This window comes from Benincasa hispida, chromosome 4, assembly GCF_009727055.1.
Source record: "Benincasa hispida cultivar B227 chromosome 4, ASM972705v1, whole genome shotgun sequence".
NCBI classification, from domain to species: Eukaryota; Viridiplantae; Streptophyta; class Magnoliopsida; order Cucurbitales; family Cucurbitaceae; genus Benincasa; species Benincasa hispida.
Window position 1 is genome coordinate 55,296,231 of NC_052352.1, and position 14,992 is coordinate 55,311,222.

A 14,992-nucleotide genomic window follows, 5' to 3' on the forward strand; every position below is an offset into this window, starting at 1 on the left:
ACAATTATTTATACATATATTGATTTTAATTTTATTTAATTCCAATATTTTTTGAATAATTTATTCTTCAACAACTCTTAAAAGTAGTTTCTTTACACTTTAGAAAGAAAATTTTCACTATATAAATTGAAATTGAGTTGTTAATCTTAATTCAATATATGAAAATAATTAAATTAGACTTTTACAGATTTACGTTTTGCTTCTTTTTAGAATAAAATTTTAAATAAATGACCCGATTAATCCGAATCAACCCAACCCAAATATTTTATGGTTGGGTTGGGTTGGGTTCATTTTTTAATAAAGGTTATTTGGGTTGAAAAAATTTACAACCCGAACAATAGGGTTGGGTCTAAAAAGTCTTTCAATCCAACCCATGAACACCCCTAGTAGACATTATAGTCTTACTTATGGATTTTGTAGACATTTGAAAACATTGTTGCCTATATTTTGAATTTTGTAGACATTATGGTCTTTCTTGTGAATTTTGGAGACTTGTTTTGTTATAATAGATTTTGGATATCGTTTTTGTGGATTGTGGAATCTTATGTGTTTTTTATTGGTGATTCCAAGCTCTTTTTTTTTTCAAGGGAACCGATAGAACCGAACCACCCATTTTTTATGGGTTGGTTTGGTTCGGGTTCATAATTTAACAAGGGTTAGTTTGGGTTAGAAAAATACACAAACCGAATCATAGGGTTGGGCCTAAAATATCCCTAAACCCAACCCAACCCACAAATACCCCTACTAGAGACCACAGTCAAATGAAACTTCTTAAAATTTACAGACATAAAGGGAAACCCCATTCACAACTTAAAGACCAAACGTGTAATATTTCTTTCATTATGATAAGATTCACTTTTTCATTATTAATTTCTCAAAAGAAAAAAAAAAAAAAAAAGTAGTAGTACTTTTAATAAAAGGGGAATACAGTATACAGGTGACTTCATAGGAATTGAATAGAGCTTCTTTCGTTTTATCCCCTCCAAAAAAAAACGAGCCATGGCATTGACAAAATTCCAAAAATAATCTCCTGAATACCTAAATGGGAGATTCTAATCTATGAAGAGCTCAAACTCAATATTAAAATTCATGAAGAGCTCAAACAGGGAGATTCTAATCTATGGTCCTCAGAAATTGCATGGCTTAAAATGTAAGGATGTATAGACCCCTTTTTTCTTTTTAACAAAAAAAACATCCAACGTACAAACCAAAATGTATTGTCCAAATTACACCACCATGCCAGCGAGTCAAGCCATGCACAGTAGCATGTAATAGAGATAAGAACTGAAAACTACTACTCAATATTAGGATACATATTGACGAAAACTGGGCAGCATCAGTACTTCCGGCAGGAATATGCAATAAAACACAGTATTTCAACACTGATTCAGCCACCTGGTATACCATTAAACGAAAGAACAGTATAAAGTCAAAGATGAAGGAACGTCAATAGTCAATCCAAGGAGTTGAGAATAGTTTTACCTTTGAACTAGTCCATGTTGAGCTTTCCAATCTGCTTGATTCAGCATCATCACCTGAATAAAATAAGAGGGGAAGGAGAATAATAAATTACGACTGCAAAATTCAAAATTCTAATAGGTGGCATCAATATTTTTTGGATAAAAAGACACTTCATTAAATGAATGAAGGGAAAATCCACGCATGAAGCTGATTACAAGAAAGCTCTCCAGTTGGAAAGAAGAAAGAATAAACTATAATGAGTAAAAGGATAATCAGATTTAGACCAAAGAAAAGCATAGAATCAAATAAATAAAACTATGAAAGGCAGAGGAGGAATCCCTGAAAAATCAGCCATTACATTCACTCCAAAGAGTACAAAAGAACGCACACACGATGACCAACCAAATTGTCCGCTTGGTACCACGAAAAGGATGCTCCATGAACATAGAAGCAAGGAGATAAAAAAATAGAATTGGGACATACAAAAGACCAACCAAAAGATTCCAGAACAATATTCCAGAAAAGCTTCATGAGCAAACAAATAAGTTGGAGATTCAGTGTGTTGGCAATACATGGTGCACTTAGTTGTGGTATGATTCAGTGTGTTGGCAATACAAGGAGGTTCACTTGTCAGACTATTTGCTTGATTGCTAATCATGAACAACGTCGTGTTGGTGATGACTCTTCTACTACTTTCTAGAAAGACTCCTGGCTTAGTTGTGGTATTATTTCTGCTACTTTTCCCCATCTTTTTTTGTCTCTCTTTGACTAGATGACACTATGGCTGATGTGTGGATAGTTGGTTCGAATTCATGGGATTTGCATCTCTGTCGTAATCTTAATGATTTTGAAATTTCTGAATGGGCTTCATTATTTCACCATTTGTCTTCTATTAGACTCTGCCTACTGGTGATACACGGATCTGGCCTATTGACCCTTCATCGATTTTTGCCGTTAAATCTCATGGTGGGTTTGGTGGGATCAGTTGACCCCCCCCCCCCCCCCCACAGTCTTAGAGCTATGAATATGACTGATCGATTGCCAACACACTGAATCTCCAACTTATTTGTTTGCTCATGAAGCTTTAGGATGAGTAATAATTTGGCAAACTAGAAAAAAGTAGTGTGAATGAGCATGTGCCTACCACTTTTAGAAATGAAGGCATTCTTCCAATTATGAAGCTTGTGCTTAAATCTATCAACAACGTGTTGCCAAAAAGGCAGTGTCTTAGAATTCCCACCTAATGATAGACCCAAATAGGTAGACGGTAACAACCCCACTTGAGCCAAAAGTGTTCAAAATCCACTCAAATTCTGAATCATCAATATGAATTCCAAGAAACTCACTTTTAGAGGGGTTAATTTTTAAACCAGATGCAAACTCAAAAATACCAACAAGTTCAAACAGATTTTGTAAAGCAGCATGATCTGCAGTTGAAGATGGTTCAAAAAGAAAGATGATGTACCAATGCAATGACTAGTAACTAAGAAGCATGGACACTCTAGTTTTGTGTCCAAAAAGTGTCGGACACTTGTTAGTGCAATAGATGTGTTAGATACTAGTTGTGCAAAGTCAAAATAAGACCAACATTTGGTATACATGCATCAAACACTTCTTACATATACTAAGTCAAAACATATAAAATTTGAGAGTGAAATACATGAAACTATTTTTCTAAGCATAGAAATGAATAAATCATTAACTTTGATTTCCTCCTTTTTTAAAATGATATATAATTTTAAAAAAGGTATGTTTTAATAAACGTGTCCTTGTCATGTCCATGTCCTAAATTTTTAAAAAATGACTTGTCGCCATGTAGTGTTGTGCCGTATCCGTGTCCCATATCCGTATCGGTGCTTCTTAGACTAGTAATAAGACCCAAAGAAGAATTGTGCTCCAAAAGGCGGCTCAAACAATTCACAGCCAGAATAAAGAGGAAAGATGAGAAAGGATCCTCTTGTCAAATACCACAAGGAAGGAATGATCTTCCCTCAAGGGCAACCATTAATAATGATGAATAATTTGCACTAGATATACAATCTCTAATCCATCAGCGCCAGAGGGAGCCAAAACCTTTGACCTGAAACACAACATTTGAGAAATCCCAATCTACATTATTAAAAGCTTTCTCGAAATCCAACTTAAGAATCACACCAGCTTTATTAGGGAAAAAAACAATAATCAATCAGCTCATTAACCACTAAAGAAGCATCCATGATTTGTCTATTAGCCACAAAAGCAGGTTGATTGGCAGCAATGGTAGATGGAATGACAAGCTTCAATCAGTTAGACCAACCTTTCTCAGATTAAACAGATGTATGTCTCATTCAAAGATGCATTAATGATACCAGAGGTGAAAAAAGTCATTGATCAAGTTCAGGATATCATGCTTAATAACAGTCTAGAAAACCTGAAAAATACAGCAGTAAATCCATCAGGTCCCGGAGACTTGAAAGAACCTAAAGAAGAGATTGCTTTGAAAACCTCATCCTCTGTAAAGGAGGTGTAGTCATCACTTCCCATGATCCATTCTTCTTACTTCTATGTTGCAAACCCACACACAAATAGAAGATCCAGTCCATCAAACGTTAGTTATTTGCAATGCCCAACCCAAAATTTAGAATTCAGATTAGGCATACAACCCTCCTTTGCATTCTCCTACATTCCCTACGACCTAGTCATGCTACCTACTTGTTTCGAACATAGGTCCTTTCATTGTGCTTCGTCCCACTCACTTGCTTTCTAGAAAAGTTCCCAAGAGATAACTCAATACAATGCCTCAAGCCGAACATGCACAACTTTGTAGTTCCTATGATTACGTCATCAAAATGAAAAGTGCACCTTGTTGGTTAAGGTCGTAACTCCCAATTCTTTTAAGCCTTTCTCAACCATGCTTGCATAGCCTCAGAACTCCTCTCATTTTGATGTGGTGGCAGTTCTCATTCACGTAAGCCTCCTCTACTTGAGTGTCACATGTCTACTAGCTTCAGCCTTGGGTGATCTCAATTCACATTATCACGTCTTGTACTAGGAGGGGTTCCACTCGGATACCATTTGTAACAACTTAAATTTCTTTTGTCCAATATGGCTGTAATGGCTTGGGTCAAGGGTGGGGGAGAAAATTGTGGATTTAGGCTCAAAAGGAGTGGACCAGATGGGTGAGAGAGGTCAGGTTGATTGATAAGGACATGGGGAGTTAGGGGAGATGATGGCTTTTGGGTACGGAGGAAGCTGAGTGGAGTCAGGGTCTAGTCATTCGCCTATTGTCATAGGGTGCACGTTCTTGGGAACCTCATTTTGTTTCACAGACGATCGTAGGTGCATGAAGTTGTTCCCCATCACCTAGCTTTGGGTCCATAGACTTCGGTGATGTATCCAATGGGGTAATCTGAATTGAAAAAAGGGTCAATCGTGACAAAATATTCTCTTGTGGAGGAAGTCGCAGGTGGACAGTTGCCGCCGAGATAACAGATTGATTCTCGGTCACCCTAACGCTAACTTCCATCATGTCTAGGCAAGGCAAGGTTTTCTTTGCCACTTCACAGAAACTTCCGCAAGCATTGCCAATAAATTCAAAGTGTCGATGCTCCATGTGTCCAAAGGCAAATTTATGACCTTTATCCATCTTCCATCTTCCATCTTCCATCTTCCATCCTCCATAAGAGGGGGCTTTTTATTCTCAGTAGACAGCTTCATGTCCCCATTTTTCAAATCTCACTTGATATTCCACCCCATCTGAAGTTCCGAAGATGAAGAGGACCTTGTTTGCTTGAAAAAGAGCTAGCAGAAGAAAAGGCGTTGATGTTCTGGTTGAGGGCATCCATAAGCAAAAGCCAGTGGTCATGGAAATGCTGGCTACGAAGGACAACAATAGCAGATTGGTCCAGCAACGCTAGGTCATATGGCATAGTTGGTAGGATGATTAGTGGCGGGTGGGTGAAGTTCATCACCACTTTGCTATCACATCCACTTTTATGGAGAACAAAGATCTTATGCAGTTACGCTCAATACTCACATTTTAAAAGAAAGGGTGAGGATTTTATCTCAGTTCAACTGACCAATATAACAAGACTTCTCACACGGATTTTTTCCTTGAAGAGAAACGAAAACTTATTGATGTGATGAAAAAAGACTAATGCTAACAAATACATGCTTTCCCAAATGGTAAGAAAAGCATATGAAGAAACAACATAAACATGTAATCCAAACAAAAGAAATTATAAGGAAAATATGAAAACATTCCAATTAAGACATACATCTTTAATAGAATAATTTCAAAAGCCTTTGGAGAGACAACATATAGATGTTTTGGGACGAGCCAAAAACAATCTTCCCAAGGAAGAGACTCACTATGAAAAATCCTCTAATATATCTCAAGCCGAATTTTGGATAAAATAGCTTTCACCGCATTGGCACACTAACTGAAAATATTCTCCTTAAATGAATTAAGGAACACCCACTGAGTATTAAAGAAGAGCTTGATGAATTAAAGGAATGATTGAATTCGACCCAACTGTTAACTGTTTCTAATGGTACAGTCTGTTTGCCCGTTGTGCCATAAGTTTATGTGGCAAGTTAATGCTTCCGCATCAGCATGAATATTCATTCATTATTACTAGTTTCCGAGTTTTCTTTTGAACAACAAACGTTATTTATCAATTTATTTTATTTCATGTTTTATAATGTTTTTCTGTAATCCCAAATAAAGCTTTAAATTATTTATAAAAGTTATGCTTGAAAATCTATTTCTCTTTATAGACTTTTCTAATGCTTTTAAAAACGTTATTAGTATGCATGTAGTAGGGTTCATAGTCAAAGTCCAAAAAACTGGGTCATTACATATATACTACAGAAAATTCTCAAATCTTAGAGGAAACTATAGGCTCTCTTTTTTCTTCTTCTCTTTTCCCTTTCTTTCTTATCCCCCCCAGGCTCGGAGGAATGCATATTCATGTTAATCTAAGAAAAAACAGGATACGGATTAGTCGGAAATATACTTATGCAACAAACAAGAATGGAGATACTTTTCCCCATGGTTGGCCGAAACTTTTTCTAATACGAAACGGGAGACTTCATCAAACAAAACAAGAATGGAACTACGGAGATAGCATAAAACAGACAAGGGATACTAAGCCTACAAAGAGAGGTCATATAAAAGGCCTCTAACCTAGATTAAAGATGGAGCATTACAAAAAGACACGTGTATTGCACACCATGTATGAATATCATTTTTTTTAACAATAGACAAAATTTTTCATTAAATTAATGAAAAGAGACTAGCTCAAAAAAAATCCTAAAGGAGTGAATCAAAACGAAAAACTTATTACAAAGCAAAAGAAAAACAGAAGATGAAAACTCCATCCATCAATATCTTTGGGAGGCTAAAACCCAATTGTAATACAACCCAGAAAGCACTTCTAGAACATGTACAAATTTGTACTACTTGAGTATTAAGCATCTACCATAAAAACGGAATTTCTTGCAATGGATAATTGTAATTAAGGAGAGCAGAATCTCCTAAATTAGAAATAATCATTTATATGTACATGGATTTGGATAAGATATCCATTTCTACAGATAATAAGGGTCATAATAATTCAATCCTGATAACCAAAACCACAAAAAAAAAAAAAAAAAAAAAAAAAAAAAAAAAAAAAAAACACAACGAAAGAAAGAACAAACAGATCTTTTATGTACTTTTACAAGTAGTGTTTCAAGGTTGGATATTTTTAAGTAGAAACATACAGGAGAATTGGGATAAACGTAAACTAGTTGATATACATAATGCACCATTATTTGGACCAGTCACTCCCCCACTACTAAAGATTAACGCAAAATTGTCTTTTCTCCTTCCATCTAAAAAATATCCAAACCAGCAAAATAATTGAGGAAGAAGGTAGAACAAATAAAAATATACCGGAAATATAAACCAAAAATAGTTTCCTTTGATTTTTGGATTCGGCAATTGCTTCAGCTATGGAACCCTTGAATGCCAGTGAGGATATAGACTGCTCCATCTGCACAAATAAACAATAAACAGCAATGACGATGAGGAAAACTCGTACTCACTAAGAACAAAAAGAGAGACAAATTATAAAACTAAATAATCGTAAGAAGAATCAAGACATAGACAACGTTCAATTATCTTCCCCGTGATAAAAACAAAACCCGCTATCATTGAACCCCTTAAATCCCTATCTATCCATCCATTCATCCATTTCCCACAGACCGTCAACTCCAGAAGCAAATTCTGAGCAAACCCAAAACACAATTTGATGACCCAACAACAAGGAAACTGAAATTCCGATCACCTGAACAAAATTCAGTGAATATTGGACTATGAAATTTCAAAATGATGGGCTGATTGGCAATTGACAACCGATGCGCAGTCCGAGCACGGCGTAGGATGGACGAAGAAAACTGAGAGCGCTGTCTTAACTGTTTACTCGAACAAAACCATTGCCACTCTACTCTTGTTTCATCTCTCTTCTTTTTTTATTTTTCTTATCATTATTATTAACCGAATTCTTTGCTCTCTATTTGGCTGATGGGAGATGGTATATATATAAACCGAATACACAAACAAATTGATTATACATTAATTTGATGTAGGATACACTATATAATGATAAAATTATTAATTAAATACAATACATATTATACAATAATAAAGTTCAAACCCAAAAATAAGTCAAATGATATAGCAAGGCTTATGAATTAATATAACTAAGAATCTCAAGATACTATGAAGACGCCAATAGGTAGTCAAGACACGCTTCTAATAAGCACCGTTCTGAAGACAACTATGCACTTACACGGACTTTAAGCATCCTACAACAATTATCTTAGCAAGATACAATGACTAACTCCACTAGAATTGCAACTTTGAACTATTCAAATCTAGCAAGACTCTTGAATACTTGTTCTCAACTCAACTCAAGAATAAAATAAAGAAATGGGATAACTCTTCAATGTAGAATAAGATACTATTAATGAAGAAACATGTTGCTTTTTGTAGGCTAGCAACTTAGTAACTCTCCAAAATACAAAATAAAATCAAATAAATACAAAATTGAAATATTTGTTATATTTAAGTTAATTGAGTTGTTATTTGATCAAATTCAAATATAACTTATTCAAATTGAAGAAACTACAAATTTAACTTTCATATATGTTAAATTTGTACATGAAAGATCATCTAATTTGATAGTTTTAATCCAATTTGAAGTTTCTAATTAACCATGAATTTAACTACACAATTAAATCTAATTTTTATGTTTCAAATATTCATGAAAGTTTCACTTTCTTTTACTAAATATCCAACAATCTCCCACATGAAAGAAAGTGAAAGAAAATAAAACAAAAGTCGTTGAGAGCAAACAAATAAGTTATGCATCAAGAGAGGTGTCTTTTGGACTTGAACCTCCCTTAGTGAATATTCATCGAATATACCGAAGAAATAGTGAGACTAAGCTTTGGAACTATCCTTCTCATTGGTGAATTGAGACAATAGATATAACACACAACTCATCTTGTATTTTTAAGTTCTATACATTTATGTCTATTTTAGTTATGGACACAATCCTGAATCCATGAAAAGTTCGCATAGAAGCAATCTCACGTCTACTCTCACATAGGTAATATTAATTAAGAGTATTGTGTCATTACTCCTCTTGTAAAACAAATATTAATATAATCTTAACATCAACAAATCACACACTCTAGAACATCCTAAAAATGGGAACAAACTATGAATTATTGAGTTAGTTTGTCTACTAAACCTAGATCTTGAGTTCTCCAATCAACTAGGTTAGATTACCACCAAATTATCATTTTGTAAGTTTTAGCCCCATTTTTCTAATATATATATATATATATATATGACTTTCTCTCTTAACAGTTCTTTCATCAAAGGGTCTTCAATATTTTTTTTTCGATTTCACATAATCAATAGAAAGAATTTCATTAGATAGCAATTATCTTATCAAATTATGCATGCGTCTAATATATCGTGATTTGCTATTATAGATATTATTCTTGGCTTGCCATTACAGACATTAACTTGGCTCTCATAGAAGCCACTAAATTGTCACAACAAATACATATTACACTTACAGGCTTTGCCTACAATGGAATATCTTGAAGAAAATTTCGAAGTCATTCAGCTTTTTCTCTTGCTTTATCAAAGCTAACTCTAATTTCATAGTAGCACATGCTATACGCGTATGTTTTGAAGATCTTTATGATACAGCTGCCCCACCTAAGGTAAAAATATATCCACTATTCAAGTCTTCATGCTATAAAAGATCCAATTATTAGCACTAACTTCTTCCAGTACATGTGGATACCTCGTCTAGAGTGTACTTCAAGTACCTTAAAACTCTGACTAACTGATAACACATAAAATGTGCTATATCGCTCAGCTTAACTCAAGAATATTATGCTATTTAATGTGTTTAATTGGTTATTTTATAGGTATTTTGCAATCTGAGGTAGAAACGAGTGTTACAGAGAAAATGGAGCTAAAATGCAGGCCAAAAAGATCAAAATGCCCCTAAAGGATGCCATCGCCATGCTAAAATAGGGGTTTTTCATTTTGGAATGGTGTCGCAGTGTTGTCGGTGTCTATAAATTCATCTTTTCGTAATTAGGGCATAAGTTTTTAATGGGTGGTCGTGGGCGAATGACCGCTTGTTTTCTTTGTTTTTTTGGTCCTGTATCCATCTACAACATTACTTTTAGGTTTTTCATTGAATATTTCTCTGTAATCAAGTTGAAGGATGGTGAGTTTTATCTTCTTGATCTCAATAGGCATGTAAGGATCTCCAATTCCTAATTTTTTAGATTTTCTCCAACTGTAACCTTGTGAGACTTGTGCTAAACTCCAAACCATATTATTTATTTTGTCTATGAATTTTCATCTTCAAATTATATTTATGATTGTGTTTCTTTGAGATTGTCTGACAAACTAGTCAAAGTTGCATGATTGATTGCTATAGAATTAAACTTAATTTGTAATTGTTAAGTCTCGTAATCGCCAAGTAGGAAAGATTAAATTAAACTTGTAGATTGTATGGCACTCATTCAACTAGCATTGTTTAATTAGCCTAGATGAAAATCGTAATGAGTGGCTAATGAGGCATTACTATTCGTCATTCATCTTAGTTTATTTCCTAAATCTTAATATGGTTAGCTAGTATGTTATTGAGATTTGTGTCCTAAAGCCTCATAATTAATTAGTTGATTAATTTAATTATTAATAAGCAATATTAAATTATCCACTAATAGTTAAAAATCCAAGGTTATCATATGAAGTCTTGAACAGTATGTAGTTGACATACAGGTGGATCATGTTCAAGACATAACCTAACAGGTCTATAGTATATGGATAAGGTTGAGCTGGTGACACTATGAATACAACTCACTTTGTAATAGTTACAAATGGTTAATCCAAATCATTCATGTAAAGACATATGAGTGAATATATCTTATATAAAGAGTTTGTATAAGACTAGACCATGAAATATTTAATTTCTCTTTATAAATTCATTAATTAATGAGCTTAATATTTCATAGGATGATCATTGTGACTCAATATTAATCATAAGTGAGTTGTGAACTCTTGTCTGTGAGATCTCATCCTCTAATTTGCATGGGTGAGAGTGGCCCAAGTTGCCAACTCCATAACCCTACCATTTTGGGGACTACTAAATGGGGAGCTAGGAACATAACTTCACTAGATGAAATTTACTTCTTCCCGTATAGTGTAAGAGATGAGTGGTTCCCTTAAGTACTGATTCCGAGTCTTGAACAAGGGGTCTCACCTCTTGTTGGCCCGAGAGTACTTAATTTATGGTTAGACCATAAACAAATTGTTCATTAGAGGAATCAATGGTACTTAAGGAAAATAGGTAATTATATGGGTAAAACGGACATCACCCAACTATAGTTACGAACAACTCATGAATCGACTTTCTTATATTGGCTATATCCATGGACACAACTTGTTCTATAGTGCATAAGAGCTCAACTAGGAGTCTATAGTGGTTTTCCATGTAGTTAATTAATGAAGGTTAAATTAATTAATATTGGATCATAGAAGATTATAATATGTAGGTTCATAAGATCCTCTTTGATAACTTGTTGAAATACAAGTTATTGTAGTCTTTTACTTATAATAATGAGGAAGAATAGGCAAATATGCGTTGTAGGAATTCATGTTGAATATTATACTTGTGTTGAAGTACACTAGAGTTTTTCCTCTGACCGCATATCATGGTTAAATTGCGCCAAACATGTCTATTTTGCAGTTGATCACTTCGTCACATGCACGAAACTCCTATCCGGCGAAAAAACAATTGATCACATGCCTCGAAATCTCTGAGCCAATACCAACGATCTTCTGACAAGCATCCAGAATGTTGATTATGATTGATGTGCTGACATCTTCACCTATCGTGTTAGACGATAATGACTTATTAGAGCAAAAATTCCAACAATTCCAGTGTGGGACTCTATAAATAGAGCCTTGAGGCCCAAGAGAGAGATATTGAGAGATCCATATATCCAGATAAACATACATACACACAAAGAGATATTTTGAGATTTGAGAGAGAGAACTTCCATCCTCCAAACTTCATCTCGATTCATCGGAGCTTCGCTAGAGCAGAGTCTGAGAGGACCTTCTCCATTCACACAACTCTATCCCCAGTAGCCTTGGCATCCCTCTATTGGAAGCAAGAAATTGCTTACAACTGTTCTCTTTTTACTTCTTTACTATTTTTGTTGTTGTATTACATTCTGTTTAAGAAATTATTCATATTGTAGACAATGATTCTATCTTTATCTTAATATTATCATGGTTATCTTCATCATCTTCTCCACCTCTACTTTGATTTTCTCTTTTTACATAAGTAACTAATTTTCACGGGGTAAGGGGGAAGATTAATGCCATGAATTAAGCTTATTCTGTAGAAGGAACCCTGTTTGCTTAATGTATGAGTATTTAAATGTCTGTCTATGATTGCTCATTGGGTCAAGTAGCTATAACTAATTGTCCGAGAGGGTAAGTAGTTGAGGATCTCATTAAGCAAAGCAAGAAGTTATTTCTAAAGATAGAAATAACCGCTCGAGGCAACAACATGCATGCATCATAGAAATATGATCAGTGTGGCCGGCCATCGAGAGGTGTGCAATGAACAGAAGTGCGAGCCAAGATTAACTTTTAAGTTGAAGCTTAAGGATGCGGCCTTGATCTCCCTCAAACCCCGATTTCTCCATATATTTTTCATGTTTTAAGGCTATTGTGTTACGTAAGCTCTCTTAGAATCAATTTCAAAGTAATCTCTGCTAGTTTAGTTATCTACATCACATAGCTTAATTAATTGCATGATTTCAATGTCACTTAATTAACATTAGTTTTGCCGTATTTGCGCATTTATCTAGCATTCTTAGTATAAATCCTCGTGTTCGACCTTGCGTCAACTCGAGAAACTTGTTATCTTGTTATACTTAGCAAGAGAACAAGAAAACTTGTGGCTAGCGCATGATTGACTACAACCGATCGCATGACATAACATTGCTTAGATATGCTAGCGTAGTACATGACTGACACATTTAGAGAATTCTTTAACACCCTTACTAGCTCACCATAGACGAACAAGGATCAAATATAATTGAAACATCCAAATTTGATGAGGGAAAATATTCATTATATTAGATACAATTAAATGCATACTTTATTATAACGTTCATTTGAATGAGATTCAAATTATAACTTTATAGTATGGAGAATTAATTTATTTGAATAATATTCAAATAAATATATTATTTAATTTGAATGAGATTCAAATTAAATAGATTATGGAAAAATTAATGTATTTGCATGTAATTCAAGTAATTAATTATTTAATTTGAATGAGATTCAAATTAAAGAGATATAAAATAAATATTTAAAACATTCTTTAAATATGATTTAAATATTTAAAACATTTTAATATGAGATATTAAATGGGTAATTATCTTTTAATATTGAAAATAATGTATAATTAATTTAAAATCTATGCAAAGGGTTATCCTAATAGGATTGAGAGTTATAATACAAGTTTTATAAATAGGGACCTAGGGAGCCCTCATGGAATACAACACTACAACTCACCTTTGCAGCCATTCTGCAGAGATTCACTCTAAAAAAAGTTCTAATTTTTAGATAAAGGGTTCTTTGAAAATTCTCCTTCTCATTCCCTTTCATCTTTCAAGAGCAATTTCCACAAACCAGATCCTTGTCAGAGCCATAGCAAGGAAGATCTCATGGAAAAGGAAGACTTCAAGAAGAAGACTACCGATTCGAATAGAAGGTTCTGTCGTAGTTGTGGATCAACAAAGGTATGATGCTTAACATTTCATTCTAGTTTTTGTATTTTTAATTCTTTTAAGAAATTAAAGAACACGATCACATACTTCCGTTGGGATTCGATCCCTTCACATATTTAACATGCACTATATCTATACATTGAAAGATTGTATCAGCAACAACGGAAGCAACAAGGATCATTAAGCACTCTAATTCATTAATTTTGGCAAAATATAAAGCATGCTCTTGCAAAATCAAGTGAGTTTCATGACATACCTTTGTAGAACTACTTCAAAGCACGATATCCAACTGCAATCTTCTCCAAATCTCATTGTAGACCACCTCAAGATCTTCTCCACTATTCTCTTGGTGCTCTAGATAGAGTTGTGGGACTCAAAACAAGCTTGAATCAAAGGATTTTTTAGAAGTGCTCACAGCAGCAATCCGATTGAAGAACACCTTCTTCACCACGAATTTTCAGCAAAATTCTATCGATTGCATGCCTCAGTATGTCACACCCCACCCCGTGCCCGCATTCCTGAGTCCGAGGAGAGGCATGAGGGACCGCAGATACTACCCTTTTGTGATATCTACTGTCTAACTGAACCTCTTTACTACACTCAATAAACTTTAAGTCAAGGAGATAACAACAACTAATTAATTAGGCCCATTTTATATTACAACAATGTAATGTTCATACAACTCCAAGACTTAATTACAAAGTTTACAACAACCATTCTTAAAACCCTCTGGAAGTGTAACTGTGGCTGGTGGCAGACCTTGACCTTAGCAGTACCCTGGAACTCCTCACCTTCCGCTACCTGGAGGGGAAAGACATAAAACATAGAAAACGTGAGCTACAAAGCTCAGTGAGTGGTAGTTTTAAACAAATATAAGTTTTATTTTAGAAATTCATCTTTGGGAAAACAATTCCACAATCAACAACAATCACATAGCAAAATGTAACCTTCCCAGCCTGTCAGCTGGACAACCCTGGCATGATTATGTATTTTCCCCAGGTATTCTCCACGAATGACCTGTGATGACCAACGTGGACACAAGCCCAATACCCTATAACCCGTCGACTGTGCACATGTCGACATTTCTTGTTAGCCATGTTTGGGTATGCTGACAATTCCAGCTAACTATTCTGACAATCCCAGCCAAGCGTCCTACCAA

At 34.6% G+C, this 14,992-nt stretch overlaps 1 protein-coding gene across 1 annotated transcript in view; it reads right to left on the reverse strand.

Annotated features, from left to right (window-relative positions):
* Positions 1-7,997, reverse strand: part of LOC120075452 (plant UBX domain-containing protein 11) — a 23,278-nt gene extending 15,281 nt beyond the window's left edge. Inside the window, exons 1-4 of the mRNA XM_039028853.1 lie at positions 7,773-7,997; positions 7,379-7,478; positions 1,483-1,535; positions 1,314-1,395 (exon numbers count right to left, since the gene is read on the reverse strand). Of these exons, the coding sequence (XP_038884781.1) occupies positions 1,314-1,395; positions 1,483-1,535; positions 7,379-7,478 (235 nt within the window). The 5' untranslated portion in view covers positions 7,773-7,997. The remainder of the gene's footprint in view (positions 1-1,313; positions 1,396-1,482; positions 1,536-7,378; positions 7,479-7,772) is intronic.
* Positions 7,998-14,992: the final 6,995 nt, after the last annotated feature.